General features: G+C 45.1%; 1 protein-coding gene across 2 annotated transcripts in view; it reads right to left on the bottom strand.

Annotated features, from left to right (window-relative positions):
- Nucleotides 1–6988, bottom strand: part of Zyg11b (zyg-11 family member B, cell cycle regulator) — a 59804-nt gene extending 52816 nt beyond the window's left edge. The window contains exon 1 of one of the 2 annotated variants that reach the window (XM_052715838.1): nt 6738–6988. Coding sequence is in view for 1 of the 2 variants with exons in the window: in XM_052715837.1 (XP_052571797.1) it covers nt 6738–6767 (30 nt within the window). In the remaining variant the exon portion in view is untranslated. The remainder of the gene's footprint in view (nt 1–6737) is intronic. The other variant, XM_052715837.1, reaches the window with a different exon arrangement.
- Between the last annotated feature and the right edge of the window lie 10875 nt (nt 6989–17863).

Here is a 17863-nt window from a genome sequence, read left to right as displayed (position 1 = left end):
ACCAGTGAAATAAGAGTCCTTGGTATGAAAAGTTAGTTAATACATTCTTCAAAGCTAAGAAGTCAAGTTTATGAAAAATTTAAACTCTTTTACAGTAATTACCTTTAATTTTAAAATCTTACTACCCTTTCTTTAAGAAACAGGAGAGCCAGGTTTAGTAGTACACACATGTAGTCTCAGCACTTGTAAGGTAGGGACAGAATGAGCAGGAGTTCAAGGCCAGCATGGGTTATATGAGACTCTAACTCATAAACCAATAAAAAATATATATTTCGAGGGAGGGTTTCTCTGTGTAGCCCTTGGTGTCCTGGAACTCTTTCTGTAGACCAGGCTGGCCTTAAACTCACAGAGGTTCCCTCTGCCTCTGCCTCCCAAGTTGCTGGGATTAAAAGCATGTGCCATCACCACCCAGCTAAAAAAATTTTTTTAAAGCAACCAAAAATTGAATAAACCTAGGAAAGGCTAGTAATCTAATACATGACTTTTGCAAGAACTTTGTTTAATGAATAAAAGATTTTAGTAAATTCATCTGTTGTTGTTCTGTGGTCCTGAGGAATCTGACCCTGTGTCTTGCACGTGCTGAGAAGTGCTCTAAGACTAAGGTACACTTCACACCCTCTGGTTTTTTTCAGATGGGGCTCACTATGTAGCCCAGACTGGCCTCAAACTCAAGATCCTCTTGTACCTTCCAAATATTGGGATTACAGGTGTGTATACTGTTTTAATAATCTCATAAATCCCCAATAGCAGTTTATATGAAACTGAGAATCATTAAGCAAAATTCCAACACTATCATCAATATGCCCTTCTCACAAGTCCAGAGTGAGGTCATCACAGAAAATGTACTTAGCCGAAGTGGCAAGCCAGATCCTTGCAGTTTGTCTTCTTACACTCCTTCCTCTGATTTAAATCACACTACTGGGCTGGTGATATAGCTCAGCGAGTAAAGGCACTTGCTGAAAACGTACATCCTGAGTTCAATCCCCAGGTCCCAGTGGTGGAAGGAAAGGACTGCTGTAAGTTGTCATTTGACCACACACACACTCTCAACACATAAATAATATAATAATGATTTTAAAATAAATAATTGCAAGGAAATTGCTATTCTAACATGATCACCTACTACCTGGCTGAACAAAAGTTGTCCCCATTCCAGACCACGTTTCATAATTCATTTAAGAAAGGCCATCCTCCATCTCAAATATGACACTACTTCACATAGTCTTTGCACCTGGGTACAGTGGCCTGTACCTGTAGTCCTAGCACTTGGGAGGGTAAGGCAGGGGATCACCTGAATCTACCAGTTCAAGTCCAGCCTGGACAATATAGCAAGAGCCCATCTCAAAAAAGTAACAAACAAGCTTTTCAAGCTACTGAAGGTTTTTAATAGGACTCAAGGTCTCCTCAGTCTGATCACAGGTTTGTTTTATCTAATCTACCACACCTTCAATGCTGAAGTCACGACTTCTAGAACGTATCCTGCCTAGCCTTCATACTACCTTTAGTGACTTTTGTTGCTATTTTGTTTTGCTTTTTGAGAGAGGGTCTCCTGTAGCACAGGCTGACCTCAAAATCACCAAGGATGACTTTGACTACTGATCCTCATGTTGTCACCTGAGACTAAGCATGCACCAACCCCCAGCCTTTCCCCCTTCCCACTGGTCCCCTTACTCCTCCTAACCATCCCCCTTCTGTTTTCATATCACAGAAGACTAGGACCCCATGAGCCTTTCCCTTTCTATGATAGAGTAGTGATGAGCCCAATCTTGTAACTCAAGTAACCAGAGCTACCATGAGCTTAAGAGCACACAGCTGTGTCCTGATCCTCTTGTTCCTATCTACACTCTACTCTCAGCATTTTCTGTACTCGTGACTTTTCTCAGCATAGTGCTAGACTACCTGACAAAAACCACCAAAGGGAAGGATTTCTTTTGGCTCACAGTTCAAGGACATGCTCCACCATGGTGGGAATGGCATGTCAGTCAAAGTGAGGCAGTTTGTTACATCCCATCAGCAGTTAGACAGCAAAGGGCTAAGGCCTGAACCGGGCCCAGCTTTAACTCCAAAGGCCTGCCCTGTGGCAACCTATTTCCCCAGGCAGGTACTCCCTCTTACAGGTTCTACAACCTACAACAGGAAGACCATAGGGGAGTTAACTTTAGACAGTGGAGCATGTGGAAGACATTTCACATTCAAGCCATCATACTGTTGTTTCTGATATATTTTTAATTGTGTGTTCATGTGTGAATATGTGGATGTGAGTGCAGGTGCATAAAGCAGCCAAAGGCCAGAAGAGGGCATCACATCCTCTGGAGCTGGAGTTGCAGGAGGTTGCCACACTGAAGTCCTCTGGAGGAGCATCAAAGCACCTTGAACCACTAAGCAATTTCTTCCTGGTCCCCTTTATGGCACCGTCATACGTTTAGCCCGAGGAGTTTTTGTTGTTATTTTTTGTCTTTTGAGGAATTTCTTGGAAGACAAGTCAACTGCACATGTGGTTCCTTCTAACTATACTAGCCTCTCCGCAACAGAACTCTTACAATTCCTCAAGTCTCCATTAGAAAGAAGGATCCTTTCCAAAGTCACCACTTGCTATCATATTCCATGATGCCACCATGTCTTTTTTAGTACATTTTAAGAATATTAAACCCCTTCACACCTAAAACTACTCTACATTCACAAAAATATAAAAGGTAGGGAGGACACCTGTTTCACAATCGATATTCCCAATACAAACACCGTCAAATGGCAGAAACTCTGTTAAATGAATGAAAGGTCAGGGCTGTAACTTAGGCCTGAAGCATCAGCATTACAACAGTTCTTGTAAGAAATACAACTCTCAGGCTCAACTCCAAACGTAATGAATCAAACTCTGGAGGTAGGGAGCCCAGCAAACCCTTCCTGATTCACAGTAAACTCTGAGAACCTCTGACTTAAATATCTCAAGTATCCAAACTGTACCATAACAAACATTTGAAAAATATACATTACAAAGCTTTATAATAATCATTCAGTTACTTACTAAATAGATATTAAAGGTACTGTGCAAGAAAAACAAAAAAGTAGCCCCTACTAGTAATTTCCAGCTCACAATAGGCCAGTATTTTCCCTTCACTTCTCCCATACACTCTTGCCGTTCGTACATGTTTTAACAAGCAAGAACAACACAAGTTAGTTGAATATGAAGTTTAAAACACAATAATGCCCAATTATTGCTGTGATCCAAATGTGTTTCCCCCTAATTCCTATGTTGACTGCCTATTCTAGCCTACAAGATGCCTAAGGAGGTAGGACCTTTGGAAAGTGATTAATCAGCCAGGCAGAACCCTCCAAATGAAACCAGTATCCTTCTATAAAAGAAGCCCCAGGGAGCAGCCTTGCTTATCCACCATGCACAGATACAGGGGAAACATGCATCTATGAACCAGAGTAAAAACTCCCACTAAACACTGGGCATGGTGGTGTATGCCAGTACCCAGGAGGCTGTGGCAGGAAGACACCTTCCAGTTGGAGGACAGCCAGTACTACATGGCAAGCCACATAGCAAGACTGTCTCAAAAAAGGATGCTGGGCGATGGTGGTGTATGCCTTTAATCCCAGCACTTGGGAGACAGAGGCAGGCGGATCTCTGAGTTCGAGGCCAGCCTGGTCTACAGAGTGAGTTCCAGGACAGCCAGGGCTACACACAGAGAAATCTTAGGGAAAAAAACCATTAAAGCTGGATGGGGAGTGGTGTCAGGGGGAGGATGGGATGGGACTCAGGATATAGCTCAGATGACAGAGTCCTTACCTGGCATGCACAAGAGTCTGGGTTCAATACACCGCTCCATATAAACCAGGTGTTGTGGCACACACCGAAAAATCTCAGCACTAGGGAGGCTGAGGCAGGTGGATCAGGAGTTCAAGATCATCCTCCACTACACAGTGAGTTTTACACCAGCCTGGGCTACATTGAGGCTTTGTTGTAGGGAGCAGTAAAAGAAGGGGCTGGAGAGGTAACAGTCGTATAAATGCTCTCCTTGAAAGCATGAGGGCCTGAATTCAGATCCTCAGCACCCACATAAAAGCTGGGCACGGCAATGTGTGCCTGTGACCCTGGTGCTGGGAGGCAGAGACAGGCAGATTCCTGAAGCTCATTGGCCAACCAGCCTAGCCAAATGGACAAGCATTAGGTTCAGTAAGGGATCCTGTTCCCTTATTTAATTTCCTGAGACAGGATCCTTTACTGAACCTGACGCCTGTCCACTTGGATCACAGTTAAGAGCACTTGCTGTTCTTTCAAAGAACCAGGGTTCAATTCATGCTTACAACCATGTATAATTCCAGTTCTAGGGGATCTGACACCTTCTTCTGACCTCCACAGGCACCAGGCAAACAAGCAATACACATCATACACACAAAACACTCACACATATTAAAAATCTAGAAGAAATTTTAAAAAGAAAAAAAACAAAATTCTGGCCTCTACACACATACACATGCATACATACATACACATGTACATGAGCACTTACACACACACACACACATGTTAACACACATACTCGAAGAGAAAAGAAAGCACCTTTCAGACAATCCATGTGGAGGTGCTGTTCCTGGATATCCTATGCTCCAAAACTTTTACCATTTTCTGTAGGCTGTAAGTTTGCCAGCTGACGACATTTTGTCATAGCAACCTAAATGGACTAAGACAGTATCTTTCTCACTCCATGTCCCACTACACATCCTATTTCTTCCTTCCTTCCAGGCAGTAACCAGGTAATCCTTCACTACAAATCTTTTCTTTCCTTCCCTGCCCCCACCCAGAGACAGGGTTTCTCTGTATAGCCCTGACTGTTCTGGAACTCACGCTGTAGACCAGGCTAACCATGAACTCAGAGATCCACCTGCCTCTGCTTTCCAGGTGCCAGGACTAACGGCATGCACAACACACATGGCTTTCACAACACATCTTAAACTTCGTTCATCCTTCTACTCACATTTATAACGGAAGCTTTCTTCTTCTTTCCCAAATAGTTCATATAAATTCCATGCATCTTTTAGGCCCAGCTCAAATGATTCTTTGGAATCCAGGTGGGAAGGCCCACATTTCCCAAAGTTTAGCAGTCTGCTGTCTTCTCCAGCAAGATGCCCTCTAGTCTGTCACTATCACTGCATCCCACTACATTCCTTTCTGCACCAAAAGCAAGATGCTTCAGCTCACCCTGAATAGTCTGTAGGTGCCTCAAATTTCAGTGTGAGACTTTATTTGTCAGGTAGGGAAATGAGACCATATGTCATTCAAGTGTCCACCTGATCTGGGCACTGGAAAGAAATTAAGTATGGCACAGTCATTTCCAGAATCCATGTTTCATGAAAAGGACAGATTAGCACACAATGACAGCAATAAAAGTGAAGGAGGCAGTCACTGGAGAATGACAACGTATGAAAGGCAGAGTCGAGTGAACTAGGGAAGGTTTATATGTTAAATGGCCAGACAAGAAATTACTTTCCTAAAAAATGGATAAAAAATGGAGGAAAATAGAAACTAGAAAACTATGATTAGCCTGAATCCTTTTGACTAGATAGAATGTATCACTCCTTTGACTAGAATGTAGATCAAAATTTAGCTTCTTGTGTATGATGGAACAATGTTTTCAATATATATACTGCAAAACACAGGTAACTCAACTCACTTAAAAATGGACTGTAATCACAGCCATTTTGAAGCAGAAGGAAAATTTGCACAGAAGAGGTTCCTCCAAGAAAGGACAGAAAGGGCAGAACAAATGCGTCCTTTACAAGGAAGGAATTCGGAAGGCTGTCACAATCTGACTGCCAGGCTGATTTTCAGACCTCAAATGCCCTTGGCCTCTGCCTCCCAACAAAAAACAAATTATTTGTTCTGAGCAATAACTGTCATGCTTGCAAATTTAAAAAGGCTTTAATTTCCCGAACTGTAACTCCACATGAAAACACCCTGGAAATAGACAATTTCAAAACCTTTTCAGGTATTTCTGTCAAAAGGCCAGATGATCACATAAGGCCACAATATGTACTCTGTAACACACTATCACTTAGGTTGATAACACTAGGTCGTAAAGCTTCCAGCCTATTCTTCCATGCCTCCAATCTCCCCCCTTCCGCCCTCCAAAACAGAAAAGGGAAAGGCAGGCTAAGAATCTGTACGTGCCCGCCCAACAGCTCCGGGGAAGCAATCGCCTTCAAATTGTTCCTGCTTAGACTCCTGAAGTCTGAAGAAGGAAACAGGGGCAGATGTGCGAGCCGGCGACGGAGGACATCCGACAAGGGGCAGAGGAAATGCGGATGGTCGAGGACCAAGGGGAAGAGGGGGCGGCGGAGACAAAATGGGGAAGGGGGGAAGGGGGGCGAGGAGAGAAAGCAAGCAAAATGCGGGAACGAAAAACAGGGAGAAGGGGGGGGGGCGGCGGCTAACGATCACAGAGGAGAAAGGGAGAATGGCTGAGGAGAAAAGGGAAGGGTTAAGGACGGAGGCTGGGAGGGTGAGAACGCGAAGGAGGCTGTCACCGGGGGACAATAGGGTGTCACCGGAGAGGAGGGAGATTAAGGGATGTCCCCTAAAGGGATTCGCTCCCGCTGGATGGGGAACGCCGGGCGGGAGGCGGCAGAGGCCGAGGGTGCGGGAAGAAGGGTGAGAGGAGGCTAGGTTGCCCAGCGTCCTCGGGCCACCCGGGGGTTGGGGGTGGGGTGGGGGGAGGCAGGCCGCGCTAGCTCACCATGGCTGCGTGGGCCTGGTCCTCCGGCATGCAGCCTCGGTCCTGCGTGCGGCGGCGGGCCGAACCCGAGCCCGCCCCTAAGATCAGCCGGCGCGGGGGCTCCAGGAGGCTCCGGTCGGGCAGCGGCTCCGGGCTGGGCCCAGGCCTCGGCCTCCCTCTTCTGAACTACAGCCCCACAGCCGCAAGCCGCAGCCTGACCGAAACACAGACTCCGCCTCGCTCGCCGTGCCCGCCGCGCCCCGCCCACACGAGGCCCCGCCCCTCTCCCCGTGCCCACCGCGCCCTGCCCCCTAGAAGTCCCGCCCCTCTCCCCGTGCCTGCCGCGCCACGCCCCACAAGGTCCCGCCCCCTCGAGACTCCGCCCCGTCCTAGCGTAGACTGTCCCTTCTTAGGGCGTGAGTCCTTAAAGGCGCCACGCCCTCTCACGCGGGTCAAACCTTTCTGACTGGAAGAGCTTTAAACCTCACCTCCCGGAGACTGCAGTGCCTGCGCGTCACTCACCCTCAATTTTTAAATTTAGCTTCTGATTCCCGGTCATTATTGTTGTCATCGTTCTTGGTAATTTCAGCATTGTTTTATATATATATATATATTTTATTTATTTATTTATTTATTTATTTATTTATTTATTCATTTATTTTTGAGACAGGGTCTCTCTTCATAGCCTAGGTAATTTCAGCATTGTTTTATATATATATATATATTATTTATTTATTTATTTATTTATTTATTTATTTATTTATTTTTGAGACAGGGTCTCTCTTCATAGCCTAGCGGTCCTGAAACTCATTATGCAGATCGGTCTAACCTGGAACTCACAGAAATCCTCCTGTCTCTGCCTCCTGAATGCTAGGATTAGAGGCATACACCTCCACACCCAGCGAATTTTTTGTTGTTGTTGTTGTTGTTTTGACAAGCTACGTAGCTCTGGCTGGCCTAGAACTCACCATGTAGACAGGGCCAGCATGGAACTCTGGAGAGATTCACCTGCCTGTGCCTCCCGAGTGCTGGGATTAAAGGCATGCGCCACCACTGCCCAGCTCAAATACTTTTTTTTAATTATATTTATTTATTTTGTGTGTATTTGGGCGTGTATGGGGCGTGAGTACCTGTGGAGGTCAAAAGACTTCCAGTTGAGTGGGTTCTCTTCCACCGTGTTGGTCTCCAAAATTGAACTCAGATGATTATTCTCAGAGGTAAGCTCTGTTAACTTCTACATCGTCTGACCAGTCCTAAGTAATTTATTATTTTTAAATTTTGTTTTGAGTATGGGTGTTTCGCCTGTATGTATGTCTGTACACCACTTGTATGTTTGGTGCCGGTGAGACCAGAAAAGGGAACCAGATCGCCTGGAACTGGAGTTACATAGTCCTGAGCTGCCATGTGGGGACTAGGAATTGTACCCGTGCTCTCTGGAAGAGCAGTCAGTGCTCCTAGTTGCTGAACTATCCCTCTAACCAGAGCTGTTTGATTTGGGCGGTGCTCTGCCTTTCTGCCTCCTTCCCGCTGGATATCACCCTTTTTTCTGCCTGTCATTGCCACATTTCTTACTGTCAGAGATTGTGACCTCTCCAAAAGTCCGCTAAATTTTCAAATGTATGTATTTATTTATTGTGATGCTGAGGATGAGCCTAGGGCCTGCCACATGCTCCAGCCCCACAATCTCAATTTTGACCATCTCCCTTCCCCTCCTTAACCTCCTGTCTTTCTAGTTCACGCTGCAGGACTCCAACTTTCAACTCATTCAAGACCCAAAAGCCACCGGCCCGCTTCCTTTAATTATTTCCTCGAACTACCTTCAGCTTCTCATTTCAAAAATTCATTTAGAGTCTGTTGCCCATGATGGAAATTGTCCCCGTATTCACTTTCTTTCTTCATTCCTTCTCTCTTTCCTTTATACTAGCAAAAAGGCTCCAGGAGCTGGAAGATGGCTTGACGGTTAAGAGCACTTGCTGTTCTTTCAGAGGATCTAGCACCCACGTGGCAGCTTACCACCAAGGGTAACTACAGTTCCAAGGGATCTGACACCCGCTTCTGGCCTCTGAGGAAACCAGGCATGCACATGGTACACAGACATAATATGCAGGCAAAACATCCATGCACATAAAAGAAATAATAACAATTTTTTGGCTGGGCTGTGGTGGCACACGCCTTTAATCCCAGGACTCAGGAGGCAGAGGCATACGGATCTCTGTGAGTTCGAGGCCAGCCTGGTCTACAAAGCTAGTTCCAAGACATCCAGGGCTATGCCAAGAAACCCTGTCTCCAAAAAACAAACAAACAAACAAAACAAAACAAATAAAAAGATCCTGTATCCAACTAAAAATTTACAAAAAAGGACCTGGGGTGTAACTCCAGTTTTTGATTCAGGAACAGACCTATATTTTTGTAAAATAGAATAAAAAGAAATAACCAGAAAAATAAAAATTTTAAAACAGGTAAACTGGCTGGAGAGATGGCTTAGTGGTTAAGAACACTGGTTGCTCTTTCAGAGGACCCGGGTTCAATTCCCAAGACATTTAACAGCTCACAACTGTCTGTAACTCCAGCTTCAAGGAATCTGATGCCCTCTTCTGGCACCAGGCATTCATGTAGTACACAGACATACATGCAGGAAAAGCACCAATATGCATCAGAAAAAACAAACAAACAACCAACAACAACAACAACAAAAAAACCTTTTAGGGGCTAGAGAGATGGCTCTTCCAGAGGACCTTGGTTCAATTCCCAGCACCATTGTGGCAGCTCACAACTGTCTGTAATTCCATTTCCAGGGGATCGGATACCTTCATACAGACATCCGTGCAGCCAAAACACCAATGAATGTAAAATAAAAATAAAAACAGGGATACCAAGCATAAGCTTCTGAAGACCTAGCCCAGGGCCCTCTGCCCCTGGGCCACCCACCCTCCATCTTCCCCACGTCCAAGTGTACAGTTCAGGTAGCATTGAGTACTGGTGTTGCCATCACCAACCATGCAGCTGCAGATCTGCCACATGCTGGTTTGCTTACACTGTGGTCCTGGGAATTAACCCCAGGGCCCTGTGCATGCTATGTAAGAAGTGTTCTCTTGGGCAACATCCTCAGCTGCTCAGAACTCTTCTTCTCTTGCAATCCTGAATGTCTGTGCTCATTAAAGAGTAACTCCCCGTTCCCCCTCCCCACCTTTGACAAGCACCGGGCTACCCTTTTGTTGAGGTTATTGCTGCACCGAATATTAACTTGACGGCCTCACACATACTATGCCAACTCTCTACCACTGAGCCACACCCCAAAGCTAGCATAGTCCTGTTTGTTAATCTCTGTGAATTCTATTACTCTAGGTCAAGGGTGTGTATTTGTGTATGTGCATGTGTCTGGGGATTGAGCCTATGGCCTCCAGCAGGTCAGGCATGCTAGGCAAGTGCTCTACCACTGAGCTGTGTGTTCACCCAGATGATGATGTTTTGTTTTCTTTTTGACTTTGTTGAGACAGGTCCTTACCGTGTAGCCCTTGCTGACCTGGAGCTCACTATAAAGACCAAGCTGGCCTTAAACCCACAGAGATCCATTTACTTCTGCATCCAAAGTGCTAGAATTAAAATTGTATAATATACCACACTTTGTTCTTATTAAAAAAAAAAATTGGGGGCCAGGCAGTGGTGGCGCACACCTTTAATCCCAGCATTCAGGAGGCAGAGGCAAGTGGATCTCTGTGAGTTCCAGGCCAGCCTGCTCTACACAATGAGATCTAGACTGACTGGGGCTGCACAGTAAGATCATGTCTGAAAAAAACAATAACAAAAAATGGAGCTAAAGTTGATGTGTAATCAATGAAACCAATTAGAGAGTCCGAGAATATATCCAATATACACGGGAATAGAACATGATCAAGATATAATATCAAATCGTAAGAAAAGGGTGGGATTATATTTGGTGTTGGGATCACCAGCCAGTTATTTGAGGTTATTGCTGCACCGAATATTAACTTGACGGCCTCACAACATGCTACTTAGCAAAATAGGCTGAAATGTAAAGAAAAAATGAAACAAAAATATTGGGAGAAGTTTTGTTTTGTTTTGTTTTTTGAGACAGGGTTTCTTTGTGTAAGAGAAATTTTTTTATATTCTCAACATGAGGAAAGTATTTTTAAACACAAAACCAAACCTAATTCCATTAAAGAGGGGTTGGGGAGATGGCTCGGGGTTAAGCTACTGCAGAGGATCTGAGTTCCCAGCACCCATGGGAGGTTGCTCACCAGTGCCTGTATCCCCAGCTCCAGGGGAACTGTTGCCTCTGGCCTCCAAGGAAACCTACATGCACATAGTTAAAAATAAATCTCTAAAAAAATGCCTTAAAGAAAAGATTGATACATTTAGTATTGATGTGGGGTATTCACCAGAGAAGACTGCTCAGACATGGGTTTAAGCCAAAAGAAAGTCTTTATTAGCTGGCCGGCAACTACACTGGGTGCTTGGAATCCCAGTGTAGTACTGAGCCTTTCTCTGGGTGAGCTTTTAAACACAAAAAAACATGTCCTGAGTTGACACACTTCAGTTAGCAAGAACAGTTAGCCAGAAACAGAACTACAGAAGCTATAAAGCAAGGTTAATATTGTTGGGGAATATTTGTTTACAATGTAAAGATGTGTCTCTGCCTAAGGTGCCTTCTGATTGGTTTAATAAAGAGCTAAATGGCCAATAGCTAAGCAGGAGAGAATAGGCGGGACTTCCAGGTAGAGAGGGAGAAACTGGGAGAAGGAATCTAGGCTTGTGATTTTTCCAGCCGACTCAGAGAAAGTTGGATGTGCCATACTAAGAAGAGGTAACCGAGCACATGGCAGAACATAGATTTTAAAAATATAGGTTAATTAAGTTATAAGAATTAGTTGGGGGAAAGCCTAAGCTAAGGCTAGGCTTTCATAATTAATAATAAGTCTCTGGTCATTATTTGCAGGCTGACAGTCCAAAGATAGTCCGACAAGAAAGCTTGCTGCATAATACATTTAGAGACTTTCCCAGAACTGTAGGACATGGCTGCTGATCCAGTGTCCAGGATCCATGTGAGACATTGCTGGATCCCTCTGTCCGCTAAGGTATACGAATGTGGTGGCCACCCTAGTTGTTCTTTCTCTCTCTCTCTGTGTCTCTGTCTCTGTCTCTGCTTCTCTCTCTCTTTCTGTGTCTGTGTCTGTGTCTTTCTATGTGTTATTGTCAATTTTGTTCCCCTGTATTGACCAATGGCTTTCTCTAGTGTGAGACACACACACCCCCCGTCCCCCCTCCTGTTGGGGACCTGAATCCTTTTGGCTCTGCCAGGTCATCCAGAGAAAACAAAAACAAAAACAAAAAAAGCAAAAACCCCTCCACCTGTCCCACTCTAGGAACAGGATCAGGAGCACTTGCTTGGTTTGTTGCTTGACTCCTGCTCAGGTTCAGGGTTGGTCCCTGTGTGGAGGTGGGGAGGGCCTGGCCTCTCATCCAGGGCCCCCTGCACCTAAGCTGAGTGTACATAGGGAGGGGGAAATAGTTCCCCCAGGTGAGCATTCCCTCTGCCCTGCTCCATGTCTGCTCCAAGCAGCCCCAGAGAAGGGGAAAAATTCCCCTGGGCTGAGCTGGAAGGAGAAGAAAGTTCCACTCCATTCTCTTTCATGATTTATGTTATCTTTTTAACTAGTGGTCTTTAAAACCCACCATTCTCTGAAAAAAGAAAAACAAAACAAAAACCCTACCCCGACCAGACAACACAGCACAGACAGAACAGATTTTCCCTTCTGTCCAACACCAACCAAGGAGATTTAAACAGCTAGGTCCCTTTTAAAGGATTAAAGACAGCTACTAAAATAATTTTCTTTGTTGCTAGTAGGCCCCAGATATTTTTTAAAAAGTTATAAAAGTTAAAAACAAAGTTCATCGATATAAGTAGGTCCAGTTGCTGGAGGTAGCTTAAAGGGTGTTTAACAACAGAAACTGATTGGGACAAAACCTTTTGCATAATTGGAAAGCCACCGTCACCTTCTCTGATGATGAGATGCAGTTAAGACTACAGATACCCAGCAAAATTTTGGTGTCTTGCTTTCTGTCCAAATAAACCAACCCCCCAGGACTGGCCCAACACCAAGCTCCTATAATTATTCAACTAACCAGTTTAGCTACCTCCATCCAGATTAAACAATACCCAATGACTTCGGAAACAAAAGGGAAAATTGCAGTCCGTATTGTCTGGCTTCAAGAGATAGATAGGCATCCTGGTGCCCTGCCAGTCACCTTGGAATACGCCTCTCCTGCCTATGAAGAAACCTGGGACCTCTGATTCTCATGAGTCTGGTTCTTCCAGAGAGACAGGTGTACACTGTCTTAGACCTGAAAGATTCTTCAGCCTCCCATTGGCAGAGGTGAGTCAACCCATCTTGGCTTTTAAATGGACAGACCCAGAAGGGAGGTTACAGTAGGCAACTTACCTGGACCAGGTTGCCCCAGGATTTAAAGACAATAAATGCTGCCCTTCTGTCAGGTTTCCTGGGAAAAGAGTTACAGACCTTGGGCTACAAAATGTTGGCTAAGAAAGCCCAACTTTGTACAAGGCTACCTGTCTTGGCTACCAGCTGAGGGGATTGTCTCAGAGTAGGATTCCAGGCATCCTTCAGATCCCAACTCCAAAGACTGAGAGACAAATCCAGGAGTTCCTAGGTGCAGCTGGATCGTGCTGCCTCTGGACACCAGAGTTTGTGGAAATAGCAAGGCCTCTATACACCAGCACAAAGGGGGCACTAAGCCCTGAATCTGGACTGAAACTAAACAGAAGACATTTGAGATTCTAAAGCAGCTCTGACTTCGCCCCAGCCCTAGGACTTCCAGATGTCTTCAAACCTTTTCATGTTTGTCCGTGAAACAAAAGACAGAAGGAGTTTTAACCCAAACTTTGAGGCCATGGCAATACCCTGTGACATGCCTGTCCAAATGCTTGGACCCTGTAGCCACAGGATGGCCCACTTGTCTAAGGGCTGTGGTGGCTGCTGCTAATTTAATGAAAGAAAGCAAAACAAGCTAACTCTGGGTCAAGATCTTGTACTCGCAGCACGCCACAACGTGGTTGAGGCCCTCCTCTGAGGAGCACCAGAATGCTGGCTGTGTGACCCAGGACCAAGCCCTACTCCAGGCTTACTCTAGTACTGTTTGAGAACCCCAGTGCCATCAATTGAGCTACCCTCTTGCCTGATGATGCAGGTGCTCATCCATGATGGTCGGATGAAAGATGAAAGCAGGTATGTGGAAGCTGCGGTAGTTACTTTAACCGAAATGATGTGAGCCCAAGCCAGGTACCTCAGCCCAGAGAGCAGAACTGATTCATCTGACCCAGGCACTCAGACGGAGAAAAGGAAAGTCCACCACCATCCATATACATGGACTGTCAGTTAATTATTCTATTTCTACCAGGCATATCCATGGTATAATCTATAGAAGAAAAAAAAGGGATTCTCACAACTGGAAAAAAATTTTGTTAAAAACTCTTGGCCCAGCTGGGTGGTGGTGGCACACGCCTTTAATCCCAGCACTCAGGAGGCAGAGCCAGGCAGATTTCTGTGAGTTTGAGGCCAGTCTGGTCTACAAAGTGAGATCCAGGACAGGCCCAAAGCTACACAGAGAAACCCTGTCTCGAAAAACAAAAACATATATATATATATATTTTATATATATATATATATATATATATATATATATATATAAAATATATATACACACATACACTTTGGCCCTCTTAGAAGCTATTTGCCTCCCTCTACAAATTGCTGTCCTCCGCTGCTGGGCTCTAGACCTGGATGCCTAACAAACAGCCCTAAGATCAGTGGGGCCTATTGATATTCTGATGACATCCCATGATCTGGTGCTGCCTGAGACTCTGAGGTAAAGAAATAAACAGCTCAAACCCACAGGCTGATGGAGGACACAAGAGGGAAAGATCATTCTCCCAAAACTAATCTATACCAGGCTACTCATCTGGTATCCACAAAACTTTCTGAGTTGCTTAGACCAAGGTATGTGTTATACCTAGACTGACTGGACAGCCTAGCGTGGGATGTCTTAGCCAGATGCCATGTTTGTGCACAAGTAAATATAAAACAGAGAGTCCTTACCCAGGAAGGGGTCCAAATAAGAGACCAACACCCCAGTGAACTCTGGGAAAATGGACTTCACCAAGATCCCATCTGCTGGGGGAATATAAAAGTGCTTGCTAGTTTTTATAGCTACCTTTTCCAAGTAGATAGAAGCGTTTCCCACCCAGACTGAAACTGCTCACATAGTAGCTAAAAAGCTCCTCCAGGAATTTATTCCCTGATTTGGCCTCCTCCTAGCAATGGGGTCCGGCAATGGCCTGGCTTTCATAGCCAAAACCTCTCAATTAATAGCTAAAGCTTTAGACACAGATTAAAAACTTCATTGTACATATAGACTTTGGAGTTCTGGGCAGATGGAAAAAATAAACAGGACATTGAAGAAACTCTAATGGTCTGGAGAGATGACTCAGAGGCTAAGAGCACTGGCTGCTCTTCCTGAGGTCCTGAGTCCAATTCCCAACAACCACATGGTGGCTCACAACCATCTGTAATGAGATCCTCTTCTGGCTTGCAGGCATACATGCAGAAAGAATACTGTATACATAATAAATAAATAAATATAAAAAAAACTCTAACAAAACTCTGATTAGAGTCCAGCAGGATAGACGTCCTTCCTTTGCTTTGGTTTGTTCTGCTGCTCCCCGTGAAGGGAGGGATTTACCTACCCCCAGGAGATTATATTTGGAAGACCACCCCACTGCTTCCCAGGCTCAGGGATCAGCAGTTGGCAGAACTCTCTAGCCATTCCTTTTTCCAGACATTACAAGCCCTCCTCTTCTCCATACAGGCTATTCATTAAACTATCTCAGAGACCCAGTTTCCCCTTGTTTAAGTCCAGTGATACTGTCTGAGCCAAGTGAATAGCCAAAGGAGTGCTGGAACTAACCTGGCAAGGACCCTACAAGACCCTCCACTCTTACTGTGATGAAGATAACTACCATTACACCATGGATCTACCACACCTAGGTCCAGAAAGCAGAAGCCACAGACACTGCTACCCAAGGGACTGTCTCTGGACTATGGACCCATTAAAATTAAGGTTTCATTGGGCCCTGGGCCCTTCCACCCGCTGCCCCTCTACCTCCTTTTGAGTCTTGTGTTTGCACTATGGGTATAAATACAGGGTCATGCATGGTCCAACCCCACTGCCCTCTGGCCTGGACTGGAAACTGAGGAAGACAGACACAGGGAAAGTGTTAGCTAGTGTGACCACAATGAGCAACCCATATTCCATCTTGACCTTTACTTACTGATGCCCATTTTAAGTATCTGGTTATACGGAGAACAGGAAAGATAGGGGAATTTATCTTTTAAGATAGGAATACAAGCCAGGTGAGGTGGAACACATCTTTAGTCCCAGCACTTGGGAGGCAGAGGCAGGCAGATCTCTGCAAGTTCAAGGCCAGCTTGGTCTACAAAATGAGTTCCAGGATAGCCAAGCCTATTACACAGAGAAACCTTGTCTCAAACAAAACAAAACAAAAGTTAGGAATACAGCGTTTACAGTTCTATTCATGCACTGTGGTTGTGGGAGCCCAGTCTCGGTTCCTCGTGGCTTTACCCAGCAGGTCCGCATAGAGGATGATCAGGACCACGGGCCTGAGTGCAGGTGTCCGAGATGGTCTGCACTTGGCTGTGCTGGGGGAGGAGGTCTTTTGCTCCGCCCCTTGGCGTCTCTATAAAAACCCTGGAGCTGAGACAGTCGGGGCCTGTTGGAATAGGTTCCAGGCCCTCTTGAGGCTATCCTTTATTTTTTATCTAACTCTGCAAGATTCTCCGCAATAAATCCTTCTATCTAATATTTCCTGCTGCTCGCACTCAAGAAAACTGTGGTGAACTGTGGGGGTGGTGGGTAAACGCCCCACATGTGGTTGGGCCCCCTAGTTGCCAGAAACAAGGGAGTTTCCATTGCAAAAATTGGTGTAAAACTGAGGCTTCCTGAAAAAATCTTTTTAAAAGATTCTGGCCTTTAGAAAACAGGAAAAACCTGGGGAATCAGCCTCTCTGACACAGAAAGGGTCCCTGAGGATAAGAGTTAATCATTCCCGGCCAGAAACCAGTCAGGACTGTTGGCTATGCTTAGACACCCAGCCCCTGTAGTACGTATGGATAGGAACTAACCAGACTGTCAGCCCATTGACTGATAAAACTCACTGTGACTGAGGGCAGCTCAAATTAATGTTAGAAGACTTCCAAGGAGCTGAAACTTGTCTAATATCCAAAACCTTTTTGTTTGTTTTTGTTTTTTTTCTGGGGGGTGGAGGAGGGACAGGGTTTCTCTGTGTAGCTTTGGAGCCTGACCTGGAACTCGCTCTGTAGACCAGGCTGGCCTAAAACTCACAGAGCTCTGCCTGCCTCTGCCTCCCGAGTGCTGGGATTAAAGGCAATATTCCCCAGCCTCTGAGACTACTTGGTGGGCATGTACTAATGGTTTGATTAAACAGGCCTCTCTTGATGTTTTCCAAACTAAGTAGACAGGTTGATCAGGACTTAGAGGTATTAAAAGTTTCCATTTCTACATTAAAACAATAGTTATATTCCCTTGCAAAGATAGTTCTACAAAATTGGAGAAGCTTAGACTTCTCATGAGATTAAAAAACAAAAACTGAAAAAACTATGACTTGGGAGAAACTTGTTGTTTCTATGCTAATTGATCAGGAGTAATTAGAAAATCATCTTGCCATGGTTGGGGGAATAATTGGTACCGGTCTCTGTTCTCTTGATCCCTCTGGATAACTGCTCTGCTATCAGCACCTGCTGGGCCTTTAATTCTCATTCTGACTAGATTAAGGGCAGGGCCTGCATCTTAAACTATATGACCAATTATGTAGCAGTTCAGTAAAATTAATAGTCTTTAGGATCAACTATGCCTCTTTGGAGCAGGATGAACCCACAATTTGACCATTTAATTTGTCATTAAAACCAGTGGGGAATGTAACAGGGTCCCAGACCTTAATAGGCCCCTGGAGGAGCTGGAGAGATGTCTCAGTGGTTAAGAGCACTGTCTGCTCTTCCAGAGGACCCGGGTTC

Source organism: Peromyscus californicus, unplaced genomic scaffold, assembly GCF_007827085.1.
Source record: "Peromyscus californicus insignis strain IS unplaced genomic scaffold, ASM782708v3 Scaffold_5__1_contigs__length_169319896, whole genome shotgun sequence".
NCBI classification, from domain to species: domain Eukaryota; kingdom Metazoa; phylum Chordata; class Mammalia; order Rodentia; family Cricetidae; genus Peromyscus; species Peromyscus californicus.
Note: the sequence above shows the minus strand (reverse complement) of the source record. Positions and strands in the feature narration are given on the sequence as shown.